Below are 20,045 nucleotides of genomic sequence, written 5' to 3'. Positions count from 1 at the left end.
ACAGGCCCGCGGCGGCGGTGCCCCTCATTGGGTGGCCCTCGGCACAGCCCGCCCCTGAACCGCCGCGATTGGGGAAGTGCCTGCGACCCCGCCCCAGAAGCCCGCTCCTCTCGCTGGTTGGCTGAGCTTGACAAGGCCCGGACTCCGCCCCCCACTCCCTATTGGCCGCAGGACTCGCAACTCCGCCTCGTGCTCCTGCCTGCTTCCCATTGGCTGCAGGCCGACAGCCGGGCCCCCTTGGGCTCTGCGGGCATTGGGCAAGTACAGTACAGGGAATGCCGCTGAACCGGCAGCTCATTGGCCGAGCCCTCGGAAACCTCCCGGCTACGATGACGTCACCACTTTGCCCAAGCAGCGGCCCACTTCCGGGTTGCTGATTGGCTATAAGGCAGGAGGGCACGGGCGAAGGTCCGCCCACTGGCCACCGACCTGTTGCCCACTGTCTCCGGGGAGAACTTCAGGCCTAGCCGGGCACCTCCGACAGATGGCGGCACGTAGCTCCCACCCGTGGAGGGGGAAACGGCCGGCTCTCCTAGACCACGCTTGCACCTAGTGACCCGGTGCCTACAGAGTAAGGCTGAACCCGAGGCCGCCCCTTTAATCCCAGAGGAAAACACTCCCGAGCAGGCCTCTCTCCCAGCCACTAACCAAGTAATCCACCGATACCCACTGGAAAGCTCACTGTAAACACAGGCCCTTCAGCAAACACCATTTTTGAAATGAGAGCTCATTCGAGACCCAAAATGCAATGTCTACATCTCCAATTTAAAAGACGGGAATAAAGCTACAGGGTAAGAAGTCCAAAAACTGAAATGAGCAGGATATTTTTAAATAAGACGTATTAGTGCTGCCAGCATGCAGTGTTAGCTTTCTTGGGGTACAGATGTCAGGTACCTACCAACACTGTTTTAATCCCTCTGGACAACCTCGAGGAGTTGTCATCCTTACCTACATTTTTCACATGAAGAAAAGGGCTCCGAGACAAGTAACTTTCCTGTTCTTCCTTAGCTTGGGGAAAGACCTGAACCCCGTGTCCTCTCACCCACAACTGGCCTGGCAATCCTCTGATTTGGAGTTGTACAAAACAAAAACAAAACAAAACGCAACCAAACAAACAAACCAACCAAAAACACCCCACAGCAGGTACAGAGAATTGCAGACAGTCAAAGAACACAATCAAACTGTGGGTGCATGGTGGACGGGGGTGCAGCTCAGCGGCAATGTTGCCTGGCCCGTGCAAGGATCCAATCAAGGGCTCCATGCTGATATACACTGAAAGCAGTTGTCTGAGGGCACACAACTCGGAAATAAGAATGGAGAAAAGAACCACTTGAAACATTTTTAAACTCTATGCTGTCTGCTAAAATTTAAAGATTAAGGTAATGAAAGCAACTATTAAAGTAACCAATTTAATATTCCTAAACATGCTCTGTTTTGACCATTTTAACATCTTGGGTTTTGCACTTTTATATTTCCTCCCAAGTTTCTCTGAATATTTGACATCTTTTCAGTCTTTCTCTTTTGCTCTCAAAAATTTGTTTCAACCCAGTCCTATTTCAGGATCATATTTCTTCCCGACAATCACTCCAGCTGAAAAGCCACACGTTCCTTTTTAAAGGAAGGGGGGTCAGAGTTTGAAACCCAAACCAGAGAGAGCAAATAAAGCAAATAATTTAAGCGCCAACAAGTCTAAATTCAACTACAAAAAAAAAATACTCAATTATATAAACATCAGAGAATAAGACTAAGGAATACAGCAGCTTCCTTTCCTGGTGATGGAAGAAGAGGATTAGAGAGACACCAACTAGGACTTGACACCAGGAAGGACAGAGCATCTGGTGCCATCTGCTGGCACTGAAGCAGCAAGTGGAAAACAAAGGGTGCAGGGGCTTCCAAAACCCCAAACCCTCAGCTTCAGTCACTACATACATGTGAACTGATAGTCAGAGCCTTGCCTCCCAAACATGAGGGTTCTAAAATGCTTGAGCCCCAATTTTACAGGAAGAATTTTCATAAAAAAAGCTGCATATGATAACATAAAGAAGGTGCTTTGATGTGGGAGTCCCCTCTGTATGATGTGAATAGCATGGGTTAATAAAGGGCTTTGGGCCTATAGCAGAGCTATAGGGGAACAGAGCTAGGCAGAGAAAACTAAACTGAATGCTGGGAGAAAGAAGGGCAGAGTCAGAGAGAAGCCATGGAGCGACCATCGGAGACAGAAACTCTTCTGGTAGGCCACGACCTGGTGGCGATGCACAGATTCATGGAGATGGGTTAAATTAAGGTGTAAGAGCTAGCCAATAAGAAGCTAGAGCTAATGGACCAAGCAACGATTTAAATAATACAGTTTCTGTGTGATTATTTTGGGGCTAAGCGGCCAGGAACTAACAAGCAACCTCCTTGTTACAGATGCTTTGCAGCATGCAAGATAAAACTAAGGACTGAGGGGCTTTTCTTCCATGGTTCCTGGGTGAAAGGTCGCTGCCCACGCTGAGCTCACCTCATGCTGTCACATCTGACCAAGGAGGGCTGCTTTGGCGAGCACCTTAGAACTGGATGCCCACAACCCTCAACTGTCTGAAAGGGCTAAGGCTGTGGGAACAAAACAGTCTTCACAATCAAGGTTACAAAATCACTCTGAAATAAATTTTGTTTTCTAAGTTTTTGAGGAACTGATTTCATTTTTGGAGGAGTAAATATCTAAATAGGACATTATTGCTTTAGTAGCAATCCCTTCTTTGCAGTCACTGTGAACACTTCAATGTCATGGTTTCTCTCATCATGACATTAGAATCTTTAAAACTTCTAAACACATACATACACACATATGTAATACATATTGTACAGTACACAGAGGAGGGCAGCAGGGGTTGCTAAAGGTAGATTAATTTACACAGGCACAGAAAACTCTACAAGTTTATAAATTAATTATATAAATTGAATTATAAAATTACTTCTACATGTTATTTGTTTAAGAGACAGAAAAAGAAGCAGGTTGTGGTACAGCACACCTGTGACCCAGCATTCAGGATTGGGGCAGGCAACAGTGTATGAGGGCATTAGGGGCTGGAGAGTAAGCAGACTCAGTGGTTAAGAGCAACTGCTGCACTTGCACAGGATCTGGGCGTGGTTCCCAGCACCAACATCAAGTGGCTCACAATCACCTGTAACTCCGTTCCAGGCGGTCGGATGGCCTCTTCTGGTCTCTGCATGCACATGATGCTCATCCAGACAAGCAGGCACAAACACATAAATACAGCTTAAAAATCGGTAACTTTAAAAAAGAGAATCAGTCCTATTTAACTTAATGTCTGAAATATTTTCCAAAAATAAATATTATATGGTTAAAAACAAAAATCAGAAGTGGCTCAGTGAGAAAGCTGACAGCATTATATTCTAATTCAAAAGGAATATACCAGGCATTCTGGAATTGGGGCTATGTCAGCAAACAAGGCCAGGCCCATTGCTCAGAAGGGAAGACCAGTTGGTGAAAGCACAGAGGACCTAAGCTTGCACTAAGCGCTGTGAAGGAAGTAGAAGCAGGCTTGGAGAGCAGGTGCAGCACCCTCCTACTGCAGGGGAATACAAGCTAATATATAACCCAGTAATTTTGCTTCTACATAGACTGTCCAGGGAACTGAGAATAAAAATGTGTTCACTGTAGCGGGGTGCTGTGGTACATGCCTTTAATTCTAGCACTCGGGAGGTAGAGGCAGGCAGACTTCTGTGAGTTCCAGTTCCAGAACTGCCAGGGCAGTTCTCAAAAATAAACAAAAATGTGTTCATACAAAAGTATACTAGTGTTCATGGGACATTGTTCACAAAAAAAAAAAAAGCAACCTAAATGCCCATCTGCTGTTGTTGAACTATAAGCAAAAACATGCTACAGGCTCAGTAAGGAGTACCAGGCAGCTGTACAAAGGGACACCAATCCATGCCACGATGAGGATGATGCCAAGTGAGAGCAACCAGACGGAACTGTGCGTGAAACACCCACAACAGGCACACATGTAGAGACACAGCTCATGCTGGTGAGCTGTGGCAGCATTGAGAGTTGACAGAGTATTAAAAGAGTTCACGGTTTCTTCAAGACTAGATGTGAAGATGGGTGCCTGCTAACTGAACACACTGAGACTACTGTCAACTTTAACAGAGTATGTTTTATGGCCTATGAATCCTATCCCAACATGAACACATCTAGGAGAGAAAACATCCAGAGGACGAAAAGAAAGTGGGAAGAGTAGACAGTGACCCCAGCAGACAGGTCCAAGTGCAGCGAGCTATGGTGTGAGTGCAGATCCCACAGGAACCTGAAACTGCAGCAAAATGGGCGTTATTTTAACTATCACTGAAACCGGGGGGGGGGGGGCATGCGGTGATGTCTGCTGTGGGGTGGGGAGTAAAGAGGCCAGCAAGAGCAGAAAGAGGGGCCCATCTGGAACTACAGCAGCAGTCCAGGCAAGAGTGGGATTTTCCAGTCAATCAGGCAGAGGGCACGAGGATGACCCCAGAATTTGTCTGAATGAAGAAGAAAATGAAATGGTCAGCAACTAAAGCGGAGGAGTCTCAGGGAAGACTCTGCAGGGAAGCAAGGGCTCAGTTTAGCTTCACACTGGAGGTGCCTAATGCTGTAGGCACAAACAAGGCTTCAGCTTAGCAAAGGTCCAACCTGACATACATAGCATGCGGCAGACATTTAAAGCCATATGGAGTGCAGGGAGAGGGTCAACGGACAAAGCCTTGGCATGCCAACACACAGATACTTGGAAACAGAAGATCTCACACAAAGGCTGCTGGATGACAGCAGCCTTTTAGAGGAAAAAGTTCTAACCAATACCCCCATCTCCCAGATTTCAAAATCTAACCAAACGGAAATGGAGATCATTACGCTAAGTGAAATACGCTAGACGAACAGAAATATTGCATGTTTTCTCTCATACATGAAATCTAGATTTAAATTTAAGCACATGTTTACATACATGTGACTGGAGTCATGAAAGGATAAAGGGGGCCATGAAAAGGGAGAAAGAATTTGAGAGGTAGAGAGAAGAGAAAGCACTGGAATACGCATCACATAAAAGCGGAGGGGGGACTTGAGAGGTAGAGAGAAGAGAAGGCATTAGAGTATCCATCACATAAAAGCGGAGGGGGACTACTTGGGGAAGGAAAGAAACCAGCAAAAGGAGGCAGACATGGGGAGAGCGGATAAAAAAGGAGAATGATATATACCAGGAAAATGCCCAACGAAACTCCTTACTCTATAAGCTAGCCAAAACATTAGTAAGGACATTAAAGATACAGTCAACATCATGAGACCCAAGTGTAATTACAGAACTGTCTAAAACTTCAAAGAGTGGAAATAACCTGAAGGGACCATTAGCGGGGGCTGAAGTAGCACAGCCCTCTGCAATACAGGAGGGACTGTAGATGCACCACCAGGGAAGGCTTTGCCAAGCAGACACACAGCCAACTTCTATTTGAAGCAGACACATATAAAATATGGGCTGTCTCTAAGTGGACACGCAACCTGCATCAAAAAAGGTTGATCAACTACGATACAACTAAAAAGTCACAGGATGCCATTATCTCTAAACAAGATGAGCATAAAACTGTCCAGAGTAAATGAGGCAAGGGTTACAGGAGGGCTGAATGCATATTTTATATTATTTCATAGGTGGGGATAAGAAAGGCGCTTCCAGAGGAGCCTGAAAAGACTCACAGCAAAGTTTCTGCAGCAGACTGTAGGGGAGTTTCGGCTTTTCTTTTCTGTTGTGTTCTCCTAAGTATTTTTATAGCAAGCATGTTCGCCTTTGTTACTGAGGGAACACATAGTAAACGATATTTTGGGAAGAAGTGAAGAATATATAAAAATCCAAAGCTATATTCTTTCCTTTTTCTGGTTTTTAAGCTACCAAGACTCCAGACAGCTAAATCTAAACTTGCGTGGTGACATCTATAATCCCAGCAACAAGGAGATGGAGGCAGGGAGACTGTCTCAGTTTCAAGGCTAGCCTGGATTACATAACAAGACCTTGTCTCAAAACAGAAGGAATCTATGTGTGGAAAAACAAAATGTTCAGGGAGACTCTTTAATCTAGCAATAAAGATACTTGTCAAATAAATTAAAACGGGTAGAAATACTGTTTTATTGAAGAAACTTACATCTAAGTCACTTTCAGTCTTTAAGAACTCCTAACAAGCATCCAGGAAGAAAGCACACACAGACTCAAAGGAGCAAGACAAACGGGCTGTGGGCAGTGCAGGCCACCGCGTCAGGTGCGCCGACCTCCTGAGGACAGTGGGCACACTGGTGTCATAAATAAGACTTTCTTACTTTACAAGAGGGAAGAACCAAGATCCTGTTTTGAGGTGTATGAAATACAAAATATAAAATACTCTCTGACCCAGATGAGTGTGAGGAAATCCTCCAACACCTCAAGTCTCATGCAATAAAGTCCAGAGGTCTGTTGAATCCGCCTTTCCGATTCATGTACTGCCTATGATAAAAGAGAAAAGTAATTTTTAAAAATTTGGATCTTATTTTTAAAATATAATAAAAACATACTTCAAGAATTCAAACTAACACCTTTTAAAATGTTTCATCTGGGTGTGATGGTGTGTGCCTAGAACCATCAGTAGTGCAAGGTGGGTGCAAGGGTTATAAGTTCAAGACCCGCCTGGGATACATATAGACTCTGTGCTCAAAAGCAGGGCTAAGGGACAGGTTAGTTGGTAAGAGCATTTGACTTCCAAATATGTGAAATAAAAAAATGCTAGGCATGGCTGTGTGTGCCTATAACCTCAGCAATGGGAGGGCAGAAAGAGGTCACTGCTCAGTCTAATCAGAACTATGAGCTTCTGGTTCGAAGAGCCTGCCTCAGGGCAATGACAGGCAGAGCTACCTGCTTACCTGTATACTGGAGGGAAATTTTAATACATCCGAATTCAAACAACAAAGACAGTAGCCAGTCTTGGTGGCACAAGTTTGTAATCCCAACATTTGGGCAATCCAAGGATTGGGTCATGGTTATGAGCTATGTCTCAAAAAATGGGGACACACACATGCACATGTGCACACACACATGCACACGCACACATGAGTAAACAAGCAAGCACACATGTACAAACAGTATGGAAAAGTTCAGCATTTCCTAATTATACACAATTATCCTGTTACAAAATTCTCTTCCAAATATGAAACTAATTTGAGGTCAAGCACAGACATGGCACAGGGACCATGCATACCTGTATTTCCTCTTCTGAGACACGTTTATGGCATAGGCATTTACAGAACCATCTACCTTCTTCCCCTGGAGAGAAACAGGAAGGCCATATTAAATATCTGGATCACAGAGGGGGATCCTGTGGGTACATTTTGAGTGGTAAGAGCCACTCAAGGGAAAGGCCCGATGGAGGACAGATAGCCCTAGAGGACACTCCATGAACCCTGTTCACACCTAAGAATCAATACAGTATTCAAAAAAACAAACATTTGGGGCTGGGGATGTACTTAGTGGTGGGGTGCGTGCCTAGCATGCACTATCCTCAGCACCACCAAAAAAAAAAAAAAAAAAAAAAAAAAACCAAACCAAAAAGCATTCGCAGTTTTCACGTGATGTACAAGGTATGTTGGAAAAAAGAAGCATATTCTAACTTCCTTCAAAGAATCCTTTGAAGGCCAGGGAGCTGGCATAGTGGTTAAGAACACTAGCTGCTCTTCCAAAGGACCCATCACCACACGGCAGCTCACAGCTGTCTGTAACTCTAGTTCCAGGGGATCCAATGCAAATAAAAATTAAAATGAAAAAAAATGAATCTTTTGAAATGAGAGAGAAGTTCTCATATTTGCCGGGCAGTGGTAGCGCACACCTTTAATCCCAGCATTAGGGAGGCAGACGCAGGTGGATCTCTGTGAGTTTCAGGCCAGCCTGATCTACAGAGTGAGTTACAGGTCAGGCCCCAAAGCTACAGAGAAACCCTGTTTAGAAAAACTACAGAAAAAAAAAAGTTCTCATATTCACATATTTGGCTCGTAATATTCTCCAACCACGCAGGGACAATTTTCTACATGTTTAATTCCCATTTCTTGCACAGAAGATTGAATCTTTGACTTTTTTTTTTTTTTTTTTGGTTTTTCGAGACAGGGTTTCTCTGTAGCTTTGGTGCCTGTCCTGGAACTAGCTCTTGTAGACCAGGCTGGCCTCAAACTCACCAAGATCCTCCCGCCTCTGCCTCCCGAGTGCTGGGATTAGAGGCGTGCGCCACCACCGCCCGGCTCTTTGACATTTAAATAAGGAACTGGAACTCGGAGCAGGTACAAGCTGAGCTGGTGCTCTGGGCTTTTCCAAACATGTATGTCCCTTCTTATTGTGGTCCACACTCCATGCAACCACTTCACTCCCCATTCCCACTTTCTCCCATGCTGTTCCTTGTGTCTGAATTGCCTTCCCTGCCCCATCCAGCCTTGAGCTATCTGGGTGCTGTCCATTGGTTAAGCCTAATTCAAATGATCCAGCTGCTGAGAGCACCATGTCTAATTCTTTTCTAATTCCTGAACAGTAACAATGTCGACTGTGCCTTCCCTTAAGTACTGTTACCCTTCCATGCTGTGCTCTTTCTCCTGAAACCGCAGGCTGCTGCTTTTTGTCTGTTAGTGTTGAGAGGACTCCAGCAGCCCAGGTCGGACTCAGTATGTAACTGAGGATGACCTGAACTTCTTGATTTCTCTACCCAAGTGCTAGGATTAGAGACACGCGACACCACATCTGGCTCGAGTGCTTTCAGAAGTTTAGAAAAGTGACAGCTCAAGGAAGTCACTGCAGCAAACACCAGCACAGCGTTAACCTCTTCCATTAGGACGGTGGCTTATTGGTGTGGAACATCACGGGACATCTGCAGTAGGCAGAACTGAAGGTGTGCACAGGTGAGCCCACACATTTGAGATGGAACTAAGATAAACACTTTCCATTAATTTTCTTTATTTTTGTGTGTGATACTATGTGTGTGCTTGTTCATGCAGGTATATATAAACTTGTTTGAGCATTCATGTAGAAGCCAGAAGTCTCTATGTTGGGTGTCTTCCTGAAGTGCTCTCCATCTCCAAAATTTTTTGTGTTTTGCTTTTGTTTTTTTAAGACAGGGTTTCTCTGTGTAACCGTCTTGGTTGTCCTGGAACTCACTCTGTAGACCAGGCTGGTCTCTAACTCACAAAGATTCACCTGCCTCTGTCTCCAAGTGCTGGGTTTAAAGACCCACCATGCCAGGCCCTTAAATTTTTTTACACTTATCTTTAGCATGCACGCTGTTCACAAGCAGACACACCATCAAGCCATCTCGCCAGTCTCCCACCTTACTTGAGATAGGATCTCACACTGGAACTTGTGAAGTCAGCTGGAGTGGCTGGCCACCAAGCTCCAGGCATCCACCTCCCATCTGTGTCTGTCCCTCTCCCACTGGTGGGCTTGCAGATGTGCACCACCATCCTGGCAGTTTATAGGCGCTGGGGGCCAAACTCACAGCCCTACACTTGTACAGTCAGGGCTTTGCCAACTAAGATTCCTAAGCCCTAATCTGGACTGATTTCTTACTCCTGTTTTCATTGAAATCTCCAGGGCGGATCTGCAATACTGAAGAAAACTACTGAGGGTGTTACCACTTGAGTTCCTAAGAACAGGCAGTAGACAAGACCTGGGAAGACTAGCCTTGCAAAGGAGTATTATGCTGACTTTTCACTGAGTTCAGTCTCCAGAGGCTCACTCTCTCTTTGGAAGCTTCTGGAGAGCTGCATTATTACCAACTCTATTCTCATGCATTACATGCTGGGAGAGAAAATTAGCTACTAGTAAAAATAAGTAAACTGTAAATGCTTAATAGAAAGGAAAATGAATGAGCCAAGGGACTTTAACTGACAGACACGAAGCCAACTGCACATAAACAAAATTAACATCTATGTGGGGTCATTAGAAAACAACCATGTGGGCTAGAGAGATAGCTCAGCCGTTAAGAGCACTGGCTGTTCTTCCAGAGGACCTGGGTTCAATTCCCAGCACCCACATGGCAGATCCCAACTGCCTGTAATTCCATTTCCAAGAGATCTGATACCTTCATACCAATTCACATAAAATATATATATAAAAGAAGAAGAAAATAACCATGTATGGCTGGGCTGGGCAGTGGCTCAGTGGCGCCTAAATGATCTATCACGCACGAGCCAAACCAGACCAAAGAAGAGCCCTGATCCCAGCTGCTCCCATTCCATACTACACTGCATTTTGTAGCATCTAAGAATGTTTACTTTGCCGGCGGTGCCGGCACTAGGGAGGCAGAGGCAGGTGGATCTCTGTGAAATCGAGGCCAGTCTGGTCTACAGAGCAAGTTCCAGGACAGGCTCCATAGCTACTGAGAAACCCTGTCTCAAACAAAACAAACAAACAAACAAACAAAAAGAATGCTTACTTAGTGTTCCTTTTGTAAGCAAGCCTCTTCTGACTACAGAAAGGCAGTGTCATGAATGAGACCTTTAAAATCCCTCAGAAATTTACAAATATGAATCAGGAAACAAGACCAAGAGCTAAGCTCCTTCACTACTACCCTAAGAACAATAAAACTGAGATTACTTCACTCTGTAAGCATTGTTATTTGTTAGATGTATATTCATAATAAAATATATATTATAAAATACTCTGAATAAAAGAAAGAGGACTTGAGCTGGGTACTTGGAATTCTAGTGCTTGGGAGACCGGGGCAGGAGGGTCATGACTGTCTCAATCGACAATGTCAACCAATACAGATAAGGGGATTTGGTAAATTCAAAGACAAGAAGCTGAAATGTTAATAGCGTTAAATTCCAAAGGGGCTTACATACCACCGCAAGAACAAGAGTGTAGAGAGGAAAATGTTAAGATACAGTTACAGGAGAAGTCAGAAAAGGACTCTAGTAGCACAGGAAACAACTCCAAGACACTGGCAGAAGGGGCTACACATAAGAAAGCTCTGTGGTGGAAGAAACTATCAGCAGGCTGAAGAGACAGCCGGCAGACGGGAGAAACAAGAACCCTTGCAGCCACCCATGAAACATCGACAGTATGCACAGGACTGCAACAATTCAACACCAAACAAGAAAGAAAAAAACATGTAAATCAATAAATGAGTTAATTAGCTGAGTGAGACAATTCCCAAAAGAAAATACACAAATGACCAATAAACATTTATGTTTAATTATCAGGGAAATGTAAATTAAAACTACATCTTACTCTAGTCAAAATAACTATTATTAAAAACCAAGTGGCAAGAAAACCAGCCCACAAATCACAATCCCAGAGAACTTAGACAGCAATGAGGACACTAAGAGAGACTTACATAGATCTAATCTACATGGGAAGCAGAAAAAGACAAGATCTTCTGAGTAAATTGGGAGCATGGGGACATTATGGGAGGGTTGAAGGGGAGGGGAGAGGAAAGGAGGGGAACAGAGAAAAATGTAGAGTTCTATAGAAATCAATAAAAAAAACCGAAAAAATCACCAACAACAAAACAACAACAACAAAACAACACCAAATGGCAAGGACTGGAGAGGTGGCTCAGCAGATAAGAGCACTTACTATTCTTCAGAGGACCCCCGTTTGGTCTTCAGCATTCACACAACAGTCTACGCTCCAGTCCCAGGGAATCTGGCATGCACTTTTAGCATCTTCAGGCACCAGGCATGCATGCAGTGCAAGTCACACCCACAGTCAAAACACTTATAAACATTCAAAGAAAAAAACCCCAAATCAATTGAAAATAAATAAAACAAACAAAACTCTATTGATACTTTGTGCTCTAACAAAGCTTGCCTGACAATCAGAGGGTGGAGCTAGCCACTAGTTAACCATAGAGGTCTGTACAGACAGACAGACAGACAGACAGGAAGTAATATGGCTAGGCAGAGAGAAAGGAGACAGGAGCTCAGACCCTTTTTTTGCTGAGGAGTTAGTACGGTAAGAGTTGGTTGTGGCTTGCTCCTTTGTCTATCTGATCTTTCAGCATTTCCCCGATATCTGGCTCCAGGTTTTTATTATTATTATGACCAATTAGAACTCGAGCAGTAACAATCAATATTGACAAGAATATAGGCAAAAGGAACCCTTCATCACTGCTAGTGGGAGTGTAAACTGGTACTCTGTAAGTCTGTATGGAGGGTTCCCAAACCACTAAAAACAATACTACTACTAAGCAATGAATTCCAAGTTCTTCCCATCACAGAGATACTAATACATCTATGTCTACAGCTACATTATTCACAGTAGCCAGAAAACAACCAGCTCAGATGGTCATCAACAGATAAATGGACTAAAGACATATAAACTGGGCATGGTGGTGCCTGTCTATAAATCTTTGTTTCTTAATCTGGGAACTCTCAGGTTACTAAGGCAGGATTTCAAGTTTAAGGCCAGTCTATCCATGCTACATAGTGAAACCCTGCTGAAAAAGAGCAAAAATCCCTTGCTCTAAAACATCTACAGGTTCTAATCACTTAACACGGTTAAGGACATAGGACCCCTCTGCGTCTGCCCTAGAGCCCAGCACCAGGAGGTCACTAGTAGCTGTGAAGTTCCCATCATGCACCTAGTGTCCTCATACTTCAGAGCTGCTTCTTGTCTATTTCACCGCTCTCTGCCCTGAAAACTGACATCCTCTAGGCTGGAGAGAATGTAGCTCAGCATTCCTCTGTATGTGTTTAAACCCCTCAGAAACTGTCTACAGCAAGGGACGCTGTGGAAGAAGTTATGAGTGACAGCCAAAGAAAGTGGAAACCCAGGAGAGGTGTGAGGACAGACAGCCGAGAACACGTAACGGTTTTACTTACTTTTGTGGAGTCAAAAGAGGCAAATCCCATTAATTTCATCATTTCTATTTCTTCCTCTGTTTTACCCTCCAAATCTTCTTCTGCAAAAAAAGAGTTTTTGAGGTCTTATTATATATGTGGATGCACAGAGAGGTACATCTGTGTAAGAGAAAAGAGTAGCAACAGATTTGCAGCATTTCAGCCCATTAGTACAGAAGATATAAAAGGGGAACCTATCAGGAACAAGAAAAATTGCAAGCCGAGCAGTGGAGGCGCAAGCCTTTAATCCTAGCACTCGGGAGGCAGAGGCAGGCGGATCTCTGTGAGTTCAACGCCAGCCTGGTCTACAAGAGTGAGTTCCCCAGGACATTTTCCAAAGCTACAGAGAAACCCTGTCTCAAAAAACAAAAACAGAGCGAAAGAAAGAAAGGAAGGAAGGAAGGAAGGAAGGAAGGAAGGAAGGAAGGAAGGAAGGAAGGAAGGTAGGTAGGTAGGTCCCTATTAACCCTGAAACGCCAGAATGTCCACCATGTGCTCTCCAGAATCTTTGACATCAGATATATCCCCATCAAGTTTTGAAGATTTTCCCCAAATACAATTTTTTTATGTTTTTAAAAATATCTTTCTTAACACAGAACACACTAGAAATTCAGTAATGAATAATTAAAATAAAACTTCAAGATAAAACACAATGAACCCTATAAAAGATTAGTATTTACATGTAAAAAATTACACTTCTGTTTTTTGAACAGAAGTAGCCCTGGCTGTCCTGGAGCTCACTCTGTAGACCAGGTTGGCCTCAAACTCATAGAGATCTGTTTGCCTCTGCCTGCCCAGTGCTAGGATTAAAGACGTGCACCACCACCACCCAGTCCCCAAATTTACTTTTAGTGACCGAAACTATCTAAACAAATCTGCTTATCCAATAACATTACCAGTAATCTGACGTTCTTTGCTCTTTATTTCTTTAGTTTCTTTCTTCTCTTCATCTCTTCTTTCTTTCAGTCGAGAAGGGGAAGGAGATGTGGATCTATGACGCCTTGGAGACCTAATATTTATCAAGTAAAAGTGTTAAACACATACCAGGAAATTTTGTTGATTTGCACAGTTACCCATGAGCCCAACAAGTGAAGGCTGGACAAAGTCAGACCAGAGAAACCAGAGCCATTCTGAGGGCAGACGGGAAGGTTCTGCCTGAGCTCCGATGGTTGAAAGAGGAGCTTTATCAATACAGCCAAGGTCAGAAATGCGCCCCCAGACAGAAAATCTACCTTCAAAATCTCTAAGAGGGGCCAGAGAGATGGATCAGAGGTTAAGGGCGAGTATTGCAGAGGCATCAGGTTGGGTCCCAGTCATCTGTAACTGCAGTTCCTGGGATCTGACACCCTCTAGCCTCCATGGGCACTTACAGGCATGCATGTGGTATACGTAAAACACATGCAGGCGTGTATAATGAGCGTGTGCTCTCTCTCTTCTATACACTGCTCTCTCTCTCTCTCTCTCTCTCTCTCTCTCTCTCTCTCTCTTCTATACACACAAATTAAAAATATTTTTAAGAAAGTTTGTGATGGGATTGGTGAGATGGTTCTGGAGGTAAAAGTGTTTGACAACCTGAGTGGATTTTAAGGACCCATGCAGCGGAAGGAGGAAAAAGACGTCCAAATTGTCCTCTGATGTCCACAAGCCCACCCACACACCCCCTTCAAATGTAATTAAAAAAGTGAAAAAAGGCTCAGGTTTTTAGAAATTACACATGTCCTCCTAAACAACAACTGGTATTTTTGAAGAGTCCACATTTACCACTCTGCTAAGGTCGCCTGTTCTTGATTACATACTCAAATTTCTTACGCTACCAAGCACCATGCTAAATGGTTTTCATTCATTATCCTCCATTGCTCTTAAAGACAACTCGCTCGGGCTGGAGAGATGGTTCAGTGCTTTAGATCCCTAGCTGCTCTTCAAGAGGAGATAGCTTCTAGCACCTACCCCACAGCTCACAACTGTCTGGAACTTGTTTCAGGGGATCTGATGTACCAGGCACAGACATACACAAAGGCAAAACACCCATACATAGGAAATAAAAGTAAGATAAACATCTTTTAAAGACTATACTCCTATGAATGATAATTAAACCATTTGCCTAGAGTACTGAATAAAGTGTGATTTAACTCTGCCATTCCCTAAAACCGGAAGTCCCCTTCCAAGTGATAAAAGCAAAGTTATTGGCATCTCCCAGGCTCTTTGAGTTCTGCAGCTTTATAGGCAAGCTTCTGGTTTTTCTCTACACTCACCTGGAGCGTCTTCGGTGTGGGGATCTTGAGCGGCTCCTTCTGCGATCCCTCTCCCGGGACCTGGACCTTTCTCGGCGCCTTCTTTCTCGATCCCGGGATGTGGACCGGGATCGCCTTCGCTCTAATACAAATACAAAAATAGCAGAGCCGAACGTTATCTCAAACACCTCTAGTAGTCACGATGAAAAATTAAAAAAGAGCTGGGTGGTGGTGGCACACGCCTTTAATCCCAGAACTGGGGAGGCAGAGGCAGGTGGATCTCTGTGAGTTCGGAGACCAGCCTGGTCTACAAAGTAACCCTGCCTCAAAAAAAAAAAAAAAAAAAAGAAACAAAGAAACATTAAGAAAAGAAAAAGTCAGCCAGGCCAGTGTGAGTTCCAGAATAGCCTCAGCTACATAACAGAGAAACCCTGTCTGTCATGAATAAAAAAAACAAAAAGTAATTCCTAGGCATAGTAACACACACTTGTAACACCAGGACTGGGGAAGTAGAGGCAGAAAGAGCATCGGTCAAGGTTAACCTCTGCTACCTAAGGCCCTGTGTGGAAGAAAAGGGTAAGGGTGTTGCTCAGCATAGAACCATTTGTCTAGCAAGTGAGAGGCACTGGGTTCCGTTCTCTTCGTCACACACACAGTAAAAACAGCCCACAAATCATATTAACATTTTTTGACTCAATATATCAAAACTACTAACACTTCAACACATAATCTCACTTAAGGTCAGGCAAAGTGTTAAGAATCATCCCATATTTCTGTCTATAGAATAGCTTACTATTCAATTATATTATCTAATGAAGCATACTTTTAACACAAAGTTTTGTGCTTTTTGAAAATATGGTTGTATATGAGGTCCTCCCAACATGCTCAATCTATCATTTCTTGTACTAATTAGTGAATTGGTCAAAATAAAAGATAATGCTACAAAATAGGTATTTTCCCCCAAGGAAATCCACTATCTGTTGCAAATTTACAGAACTTCAAGGGTTCAATTTGCTTGAGGTCCTGGTTGTCTAGTAAGAAAATTGAGTATTCGCCAGTTGAAGATGAGTCTTGTTCTAAACAACCAGAGACTCTAATTCTAATCCTTTAACATGGCTAAGGGCACAGAAACTCTTGAGTTTTCCACTGTCCCACCTTCCACCTGCCTCAGTACTGTACCTTCGGGGCAGGGGTACAGAAGACACTAGATTACCCGGTATCCATTTCTAAACACTTCCAACTAATGGCCTGGGCGGGGCACTAACATCCAGTAAGCATTTATGAGCCAGGGCAATCACGTTAGTTCTCATATCAACTCTTCAAGGTAAAGTTACCCACGATGATTACGGGAACTGAACTAAAAGGAAGGTGGGCTGATTTATGCACGGTCACCCAGAAGCTAAGCCAAGGAACTGTGGAACTCCATTTGAGGGCCCCGGCCTCGCCCCATCCCGCACTCTCTCGGTCCCTCCGGGCTGAGGACGCAGATAGCGCCTGTCATCATCCCGAGCCGCACAATGGACTCACTTACCCCTCCGCGGGGAGCGGCTACGGCTACGACCCATCGGAGTCCTACTCCTCCGACCGCCCCGGAAACAACTCCACAACTTCCTGAGTAGCCGGAAGTTGCGTCTGCCCACCGACTGGAAACCTGCGGGGACGCGCTGCGAGGGTTCCGGATGCTCCAGCAAGCCGACGGCGCTGAGTCCTGCTCCGGATGCAACTCTAGGGCCCGAAGTTCCAGGAGGAACTGACAGGCACCTCTGTTTCTTCAAGTTCGTTTGTTGTTGTTTTTGGTCGCAATTTACCCCTTTGTCCTCCTGGAGAACTCACCTAGCTGCGTATCCCAACACTCAGTGCAGTTCTCTTCTGTTTCCCCAGCAGTTGGTTTTCCATAGGTCTAGAATACATCATGCCGAGCCAGGAGGTGGTGGCACAGGCCTTTAATCCCAGCACTTGGGAGGCCTCAGAGGCCGGCCAGTCTCTGTGAGTTTGAGGCCAGCCTGGTCTACAAGAGTTAGTTCCAGAGCAGGCCCCAAAACTACAGAGAAACCCTGTCTCGAAATACAAAACAAAAAAAAAACAAAACAAAATACATCACACCAATTCTTTTTTGTTGAAGTGTTTTTTTGGGGGGGGATAGGTTTCACGGTGTCGCTTTCCTTTTCCTGGAACTTGCTGTGTATACCAGGCTAGTCTCAACAGAGATTCGCTTGCCTTTAGCCTCCCAAGTGTTGGGATTAAACGGCATGAGCAACAGGTAGAAACCCATAGTTACTTTTGCTTGTAACTCTCATAAGAAATGAATACACTAAAGGTCGCAGTCAGCTTTATGTTTTCTCAGATGACAACATTGAGATTGTGTCCTAAACTACTGTGGCAGTTTTAAGAAGTTTTATTGTTGTTTTATTTTTATATGTACGTGGGTGTCTCCTGAGGCTAGAAGGCTTGTATCTCTTGGAGCTGGCGGTTAAGAGCCTCCTGACAGTATGTGTTGAGAAAATGAGCAGCAAATGCTCTTACACCCCTGTACTCTGCCATCTCCTAGTCACAGCTATGCTCTTTCATGCGTAAAAGGCTCTAATATCCCGTTCTATTTCCTCAAAGAATCCTCCAGAAACTTCCATAACCTTCAAAAGGAAAGGCTTTATGATGCACAAAAATAAGGAGAAAGTTGGGGCCTGTTGCAGTAAAACATGAATGTGCTAAGTCTGGAGCCTCTGCTGCCAGAACCAGTACTTTCTGCCAGTCTTGCCAGCCAAAGACTGAGGGCTGGCTTTCAGAACAAAAAGCTGTTTGTTAACACTTGGCCCACTAGTCATCATGTAAAAAAACAAAACAAAAAAAAAAAAAACAGATTTTGATGCAGCCTCCTTAATAACCTGTTCCCAACTAAACTAAAATTTCCACCATGAGACCTGATTCCGTATTGAGATCATGGCATAATGTGTGTCAAGGTACAGAAGAGAGGGTTTAAAGGATTAGGAGTCTCGGTCTTTGAGAAGGAAGATTTAGGGATAACAGTTGAAGTCACTGTCTATAATGAAGATAGGGGAATTAGAGGAAGCTAAAGACTGCATTGGAGGTGTTGGAGAAAAGCAACGTGGTAGTTACAGATAATCAAAGACATCGCCCCGCCCCCACCCTGCAGTCTATACAGGACACACCCAGACACTAAATTCTCAGCCCTAAGAAGATTTATTACCCTGGGAGGGGGGTTGCCTCCGGGGCTGCAAAGGCAGTAGCAACAGTAGCAGGTGTTTCTGCGGGAGGGGGTTTTAAGGAGAAAAAGGTGAAGTCTCAGGTTGAGTTGGTAAATCCTGATTGAACATTAATCAAACAATGAATTCTGATTGTAGGAAAGAGTCAGTGGCCAAATAAGGGGACAGACATTGGGGGCTGGCTTTAGGAATGTAGCTAGCGGTTTTCAGTGAGGGAGAGGAAGGTTAAGAGGCAAAACCTGTCAGCACCATGTTTGCCATGCTTGGGCCTGCTAGAGCCTTTTAAAAACACTTCAAGAAATCTCTTTAGACTTTCAGAAATGGTTGGGAAGAATGATGGAAGTTGGTTTAATAAACGGTTTTTTGAATGCCTATTGTGTGTTGGACACTGTTCTACTTCAGCATCAGGGAGAAAAGATGAATAGCATGGTCCCTGCCTTAGGAGGATTGCAGTCTTGACTGTGGAAGTAGATATGGGATGTTTTCATAATGTGGTAAGAGAAGGTAACGTCCAGTGTGTTAGAAATGGTAAAAGGCCATTCAGCCTAATTTGGTCCAGGAGGGTTTCTGGGAACAATATTCTTGAGAGTTAGGATTACCCACTGTGCTATGTGCTAGGCATTATGTGTGAATACAAGTTTTCTCACACATATGCATACACATGTACATACAGGTGCCATGCCAAGCACCTTTACCTGCTTAGCCACCTCACCAGTTGAGTACATACCTTTTGACAACGCTTATTGAGAAAGTAAGGGTTGGTCTGTTTGCAACACTCACGACATGATGCTGTCCGTGTGGAAGACAGAGAGGGCGATGAAAGGGTGCTGCCTTTACCATGTGAGGGCTCCTGCCCCTAAGTGCCTCCCTATCTCTTCAGGGGAACTCTTTCTGTGAATGCTTACTCCAGTCTGAAAACCGATTATTCTTTAGCTTGTGGGGAAACTTGAATTCTATTTTATTAGTTGAACACAAGCCAGGCATGGTGGCAAATGCTTCCATCCCAGCACTCTGGAATCAGAAACAAGTGGGTCTTCGTGAGTTCCAGACCAGCCTGGTCTACAGACCAAATTCTAGGTCAACCAAAGATACATGGGATACATAGTAAGATTCTGTTCTCTCTCTCTCTCTCTCTCTCTCTCTCTCTCTCTCTCTCACACACACACACACACACACACACACACACACACACACACACACACAAAACATAAAAAAAAGAAAAAGAGAAAAAAGTATGATGAACATCTAAATAGACATTTGGGGCAGGCATTTGACTAAATGCAGACAGAACCCAAGATCCGGGGAAGAGGTCAGAAATAAAGATAGGTGAGGCATTTAGGGATCACAGGAGCTCAGGAGATCCTGAGACCAAGAATGGCCCCAAGTGGGGAGACCAAGTATGGCCCCAGGGGGCATGTGGACTTAACACAGAAGAGGAACGGTCTGAAAGGAAGCCAATCACAGTTGTTAAGCATGAAAACACTACCGGAGCACAGTGTATCAGAATCCACAGGGACAGAGTTCTGAGAAGGAGCAAGAATGGCTTATTTGTAAAGAGGCCAGCAAAGAAGCCCGGGCCTCATCTTCAGAGCCTGTGGATGCTACCCTATGTGTAAGGGTGTGCAGACGAGGAGGCTGCCCTCAACGACCCAGGACTTCCTCAAAATCTACAGGAAGGCAGAGGAAGGGTGATATGGGGAGCAAGTCCTGAGACCTCAGAGGCAGGGG

The 20,045-nt window shown here is 44.4% G+C and overlaps 1 protein-coding gene across 1 annotated transcript; it reads right to left on the bottom strand.

Moving 5' to 3' along the window:
- Positions 1-6,122: 6,122 nt before the first annotated feature.
- On the bottom strand, positions 6,123-16,915 carry Snrnp27 (small nuclear ribonucleoprotein U4/U6.U5 subunit 27). Its single transcript, XM_048416641.3, has 6 exons — positions 16,628-16,915; positions 15,118-15,238; positions 13,762-13,874; positions 12,848-12,927; positions 7,246-7,310; positions 6,123-6,497 (listed from the first exon to the last, which is right to left on the bottom strand). The coding sequence occupies exons 1-6, from the start codon at positions 16,659-16,661 to the stop codon at positions 6,443-6,445; spliced, it is 468 nt and encodes a 155-aa protein (XP_048272598.1). The 5' UTR covers positions 16,662-16,915; the 3' UTR covers positions 6,123-6,442.
- Between the last annotated feature and the right edge of the window lie 3,130 nt (positions 16,916-20,045).

This window comes from Myodes glareolus, chromosome 6, assembly GCF_982192425.1.
Source record: "Myodes glareolus chromosome 6, mMyoGla1.1, whole genome shotgun sequence".
Lineage (NCBI taxonomy): Eukaryota > Metazoa > Chordata > Mammalia > Rodentia > Cricetidae > Myodes > Myodes glareolus.
The sequence above is the reverse complement of the archived record's forward strand: the minus strand, read 5'-3'. Positions and strand labels throughout refer to the sequence as shown.

Excerpts from the sequence above, each read along its gene's own strand:
- Snrnp27 (XM_048416641.3), bottom strand. The coding sequence starts at position 16,661 with ATGGGTCGTAGCCGTAGCCGCTCCCCGCGGAGGG. Across the intron at positions 13,875-15,117 it reads CCACACCGAAGACGCTCCAG|GTCTCCAAGGCGTCATAGAT; the intron begins GTGAGTGTAGAG and ends GATAAATATTAG. Across the intron at positions 7,311-12,847 it reads CCTCTTTTGACTCCACAAAA|GGGAAGAAGGTAGATGGTTC; the intron begins GTAAGTAAAACC and ends GTTTCTCTCCAG.